Source organism: Grammomys surdaster, unplaced genomic scaffold (assembly GCF_004785775.1).
Source record: "Grammomys surdaster isolate TR1022 unplaced genomic scaffold, NIH_TR_1.0 1164, whole genome shotgun sequence".
Taxonomy (NCBI): Eukaryota; Metazoa; Chordata; class Mammalia; order Rodentia; family Muridae; genus Grammomys; species Grammomys surdaster.
The window spans coordinates 1,970,333-1,976,845 of NW_021605583.1; the positions used below are offsets into that span (position 1 = coordinate 1,970,333).

At 43.5% G+C, this 6,513-nt stretch overlaps 1 protein-coding gene across 2 annotated transcripts in view; it reads right to left on the minus strand.

The window, feature by feature from the left end:
• Window positions 1–3,824: 3,824 nt before the first annotated feature.
• The window catches only part of Zw10 (zw10 kinetochore protein), a 23,262-nt gene continuing 20,573 nt past the window's right edge, over window positions 3,825–6,513 (minus strand). For both annotated transcript variants that reach the window (XM_028783752.1, XM_028783753.1), the window contains one exon: window positions 3,825–4,524. In XM_028783752.1, coding sequence (XP_028639585.1) covers window positions 4,404–4,524 — 121 coding nt within the window. In that variant the 3' untranslated portion in view covers window positions 3,825–4,403. The remainder of the gene's footprint in view (window positions 4,525–6,513) is intronic.

Here is a 6,513-nt window from a genome sequence, read left to right on the forward strand (position 1 = left end):
CTGAGGAGAAGAGGGATGCAGGCAGTTCTCAGGGACTGTGGTGAGCAAAACGAGAAAGCTTCATGGGAAACAAAACTTGCAGATGGAATGAACCTCAAGTTTAAAATGTACTATGTGCATTGGCTTCCATGTCCCAGTGTTTGCAAGGGCAGAGGAAGGAAGGACCACTACAGATGGCAGAGAGATAGGCACGAACTAACTGTTGAAGTTAGGTGACTGACAAAGGTTCATCGTGCTATTTTTAGTGGATTTCTTCAAGTTTCTTGGAAGCCATTAAACAGGAGACCGACTAGAGTAAAAAGAAAACCACTCAGGCTGGGCAGTGGTGGCACACGCCTTTAATCCCAGCACTTGGGAGGGAGAGGCAGGCGGATTTCTAAGTTCGAAAGTTCGAGGCTAGCCTGGTCTACAGAGTGAGTTCCAGGACAGCTAGGACTACACAGAGAAACCCTGTCTCAAAAAAACCAAAAAAAAAGAAAAGAAAACCACTCAGATGCCTACAATGGCCAGTGGACCCTATACCATCTTGTCTGTCTTCTGCTACTTCTGTTAGCCCTACTCTTCCCTCTGGGATGCACTAGGCTCACTTACTTAAGCCAGGGCAGAATCTCCATCCAGTGTAGAACTGAGAATGATCCTCACGGTCCAACATGCACTGGCATTTTCATCTCTTGCAGCACTACCTTTAATCATCCTGGTTTTCTTCTATCTTTTCCATTAGAATTTCCATTACCAGAGGGCAGGACATTTTTGTTCTGGAGTTTTATATAGCACTTATAACAATGCCTGCTACCTAATAAATACAAAAAGTTGGGTCCATAGTACATAGTACATCCCACTAGCTTTGCTACCAATCTCTTCTTCAATATTAGGTGTAGCAAAGACCTTTCTACCCACTCTTGAACTAAACAAACTAGGATACCTGATTCCTAAAGGAGTTAAATGCTCAGAGATAGCTCATCAATTACTGCCCCCTTCATAACTGCTAGGTAGACTTCATAATGTGATTACAGGTAGCCAAGGTTATTTCTGATTATCCTAACTTGTGATCTCACAAAATTCTTAACCAAATTTCTCCCAATAAAAGAATTGATCCAAAGCGTAATTCTAAATTTCCTCAAAACTAGGGCTTTGTTGTTTTTTAAAAAAATTTTGGAGAAAACGATAACAAATGTTCACAACCAGATTGGTGATTGGGAAGCGTGAGCATCGGAAACCAAGACAGAAACCAAGTAATGTTGTACCAATGTACAGTAGACTTCCTCCCAGTGTTTCCCACTACCTGTCACCCCATGCACACTTTAATCTCTCCATAGCACAAACCCAACCATACAGCTTGGAATAACTACATATTTCAGATTATTTTTTATAACCATGAAGGAATTTTGTCTGAGTGTGTTTCAATACTTGCAAAGGTAGTGGCAAAACTTGCGAACTCCAAAATCAAATACCCTTCCGCCAAAAAAAAATCCTCAGTTAATAAGTATTTGCAAGCATGGGAAATTATAAATCTCATAATATCAGTAATCAAACTCTTTTAGATTTACTTACAAGTGAGCTAATAGTTTACAGTGTAAGTGCTGTTCAGAGTCTAGATGACCTTTCTAGAGCTGACCAAGGCCAAAATGCTAATTCAGGAGAAAGCAGACAGGTTCTCCAGCTTCCGGTTCCCCATTTCCCCAGCTGGGAGACTTGAGATGCTCAGGCCTGAGGAAACAGCGCCATCTGGAGGGTCTCCATTTCCGAGAAATCCTTTCTTACCAGGACCGTGGGGTTCAGCTAGGAATTCATGATCCATGTAGCAACAGGAAGCAGCTCACTGATTCTATTTGCACTTACCTTTTGAACAATTTCTTGTCTGTGATGATTTGGGGAAATCTTTCAAGGACTTCATCTCTCAAGGTCACCTGCATACTTCCTGGTTGTTCTTAAGAAACAGGGTCCTCCCACTTGGACACATCCTCTCAATGAATGCTTCCAGCCCCCTCACTGCCCCAGTGGACATGCTTTCTAAGTTTCTCCACCCAGGCCAACCGATGCTCCCAATCACAAGTATCCTCGAAGACTGAGTAGGAGCCCCTAGCCCACAGTTCCCACGTGTCCAACCAGATGATCCTTCTCTAAGCAAAATACAACACCTATTGGACAGCTATCAATGACACTGGCCAAGAAGGCTGGTGTGCTTGCCCTGGCTTGGTTTACAGACTGCTCACTAGGGGGAAAATCATCCTCCAAGGCTGAGCTTATGCAACCCAGAAACTACAGATGAGGTTTTATATTTAACTGAGAAAGGAGTGAGGAGACTGGTTTTCAGTGCTGAGATCCCTCCCACCTCCAAACTGCTGTCTCATCAAGCAGCAGGAAGAGACTCCATGAACAAAAGAAATCTGTTTTGTAATTGTCCCACAGTGTATTGATTTCAGTTCCCTCCCTTAGCTCCTTCTCTCAGTTACTGAGAAAAGAATGGCACCTCAAACCATGAATTCACAGCAACAGTACTTCCCCACCTGTCCAAGTAGCCCCTTCCTTCTTCTCTCTTAAATAAGCCCGCTTCTTTGTTCTCAAACACAGCCAACGACAAACCACCATAGTCGGCTCAGACCACTTTCTCTCTCCTCTCATAGGAGAACATGCAGAGTAGATTGACATTAGCTCAAATGAATGCTGAAGAAAATACTTTTTTTTTTAATTTTTAGCTCTATGATCAGAAAGACTAAGCAAACAGAATGATTTCATTAAAAGGACTGAATCAAAACTAAGGAAAGGGTAAAGACAGAGAACACAAAAGACAGGAGGAAAACCAGGTCTCCTATAGTCCAGGGATCCAGGGATTGGGACACTGCAGACTGAAGCTGCAGGCTGGCCTACTGCAACCCCTCAGAGAGCCCTTGTCTGGAAGCACATGAAGCTAATCCTACCCAGCCTCCACTTTGAAAGGGGACAGGACACAAACTAGAGCACTCCCTGGGACAATATATTATAGTATGCACCTCCAATGATCACAAAGATGCCAACACACAAAGCTAACCTGAAAACTTTGTGTTGGAACTGGAGAGATGGCTTAACGGGTAAGCACTTGTATGCAAGTGTGGGGAAAGGAAGGTGGAGCCGTCCCACCCACATAAATCTCAAGCCACTGAGGTGACTCACCTGTAATGCCAGCACTAAGAAGACAAGACAGGGGATCTTCAGAATAAGATGACTACCTAGACTAGCCAAACAGGCGAGCTCTGCCTCGAAACACGGGGTAGACAGCAATGGAGGAAGAAACCTAACAGCAACCTCTGACCTCCACACATTTGTGTGAACACACACAAACCACACACATATACAGGCAAATAAAAAAATCACCTATGTGTACCAACTGAAGGACTACAGAGTACAGTCTAGTGCTAGATTTCACCCATATAGCATTCCAATGGAATTCTGGCAATGTACAACGTTTGACATTTGATGGAAATAAAGGTAACTTCAGAATGGGGACAAGGAGAGAGGGATCGTTCCAAGCAAATAGAATTTAGTCACAATAGCAAAACATGCCAGAAACTTCTGTGACACGAGGCAGGCTTACGAGCATGGAAGAAAACTGGGTTTGGGGGACTAGAGAGACAGCTCAGCAGCTAAGAGCACTGATTGCTTCTTCCAGAAGTTCAATTCCCAGCAACCACAGGATTGCTCACAGCCATCTGTAATGGGATCCAAATCCCTCTTCTGGTGTGTCTGAAGACAGTGACAATGTACTCACATACATAAAATACATAAATCTTCAAAGAGAAACCTGGGTTTTGATCTCTTCGGCCATAGCCCATTAAAGACACCCACTCTCAACTCTGAAAAGCATTATTTACTGGAAAGAAATATTATAAGAGGTTTCCCTAATACCCACCCCCTTCAAAAAGAAAAGTATTTTACAAATTCTGAATCCTAACTTTGAAATGTCCAAAGCCAGGGTCTACAATTATAAAGTATACATCTCTCAAGAGGGCCTGGGAATAGCCGGGCGGTGGTGACGCACACCTTTAATCCCAGTACTTGGGAGGCAGAGGCAGGCGGATTTCGAGGCCAGCCTGGTCTACAGAGTGAGTTCCAGGACAGCCAGGGCTACACAGAGAGACCCTGCCTCGAAAAAAAAACAACAACAACAAAAAAAAAAGGGCCTGGGAACAAATCACACTGCGGAGCAGATTCATACTCGACAAGGGACAGCAGCAACAGTCAATGAACCCAGTGCTTTGCTTAACTTGATGATCTTAATGTCCAGTTCAGAAAAACTTCGTCCCGGCCAGGATGTCTTATATGAAGTAACACTTCCATGACCACTGAGTAATTCCAAGACGTTTTGAAGGAAATAATTATACCAAAGGAGGAACCCAGAGTCAAGAGAGGCTTTCTCCAAGGAGGAGCTATTTAATCTTAGCAAGGGCAGCCGCTCTCCTTTCTGTGTTCTGGAACAAGGCACGAATTAACGCTTTCACTTCGCTGGAAGGGAATGCAGTTGCCAGGGGCCCTTTTCCATCTGCCCACCTGCAAAACAAGACAGGTTCTATTTCTATTATGTCTAGTAGAAGCCAGACTTTAAGTTGTTTTACTTGATCCAAACACTTATGTGGAATTCAATAAATCCTGTGAGGCCCATTCTTCTTTAGCTATTGCTGTTTATGGCTGTGTCTGGCACCAGCGGCTCTTTCAGAGGACCAGGGTTCAATTCCCAGAACCTACACGGCAGCTCACAACTATCTGCAATTCCAGTCCAGGGAATCAGACATACGCTTCTGGTCTCTGTGGGCACCAGGCACACATGTAGTGTACATACATGCACACAAAATTCCCATACACATAAAATAAGTAAATCTTAAAAAAGAAAAGAAAGAACAAAAGCTAGAGCCACATATGGCAACTCATATCTGCAATTCAAGCACTTGGAAGGCAAAAACAGGACTGTTTGAAATTCAAGGCCAGCCTGGTGTCCACAACAACTGAGTATACAATAAGACCTTATGTGGAAAACCACACAAGGTCCTGCAGAGCGCACGGTGCTTAGGCACCGACACCAGGGGTTCTCAACCTTCCTAAAGCTATGACCCTTTTAGAGTCCCTCAGGTTGTGCTGGTCCCCAACCACAAACTGTTAGTTGCTACTTTCCTAAGTGTAATCTTGCTACTGTTATGAATCATAATGTAAATATGATCTGATATGTGACTCCTGTGAAAGGGTTGGTCAAGCCCCAAAGGAGTTTTGACCCACAGGTTGAGAACCATCATCCTAACTATTGCACCCACAAAAAAAAAGAGCTGGTCATTCAAAAAATGGCTTCGCGCTAAATACGTAAGATTTAGTAATCACTCTTTTTTTCTTTTTCTATTTTTTTTCTCTTTTCCCCTTCCCTTACCCCTCTCGCTCCAGCCCATAGGATTTTATTTATTTATTTATTATATGTAAGTACACTGTAGCTGTCTTCAGACACCCCATAAGAGGGCATCAGATCTCATTATAGATGGTTGTGAGCCACCATGTGGTTGCTAGGATTTGAACTCATGATCTCCGGAAGAGCAGTCAGTGCTCTTAACCGCTGAGCCACCTTACCAGCCCTCTTTTTCTTTTTTCATTAATTTATTTATTTATTTATTTATTTATTCAGTTTACATCCTGACCCCAGCCCCCTTCCCTTCTCTCCACCCAGTCCTACCCTCACAACCCTCTTCCCCCATTCCCGTCTCCTTCCCAGAGAAAGGGATGCCCCCTTTTTAATTCAACTGCAGTACTGGGGGGATCTCATCATTCTTAAAATACATCATCCAGGTGTAAGTAGGATGAACTTATAATTAAAAATCACCAGAGCATCTATACTGCATGCCAAAACCGTATTTTCTTTTTTTTTTTTTTTTAATTTTTTTTTTGTTTTTTTGTTTTTTTGTTTTTTGTTTTTTGTTTTTTCGAGACAGGGTTTCTCTGTGTAGCTCTGGCTGTCCTGGAACTCACTCTGTAGACCAGGCTAGCCTCGAACTCTTGAACTCAGAAATCCGCCTGCCTCTGCCTCCCAAGTGCTGGGATTAAAGGCGTGCGCCACCACCGCCCGGCTCAAAACCGTATTTTCTATCAAAACGGTATGAATGAAAATCCTTTAGTCATTAAATATGAGAAAGTGGTCATGAGATCTGCCCTTTGACAGACTAAAAGGCCTCAACCTCTGCAATGGTACATGAAATTCTTACCTGAATAATTTTAAGAAACAGAGGGGCCAGAGATGTGGCTCAGTAGTAGAGGGCTTGCCTAGCATGCACATGACTGTGAGCATTGGAGGGAAGGAGGCAACTGCCACTGGTCTCAACGCTCTTTCGTGACCATGTACAAAATGGGCCTCTATAGAAAACACATACGTACCGGGCAGTGGAGGCACACGCCTTTAATCCCAGCACTTGGGAGGCAGAGGCAGGCGGATTTCTGAGTTCCAGGACAGCCAGGGATACACAGAGAAACCCTGCCTCGAAAAACCAAAAAAAAAAAAAAAAAAAA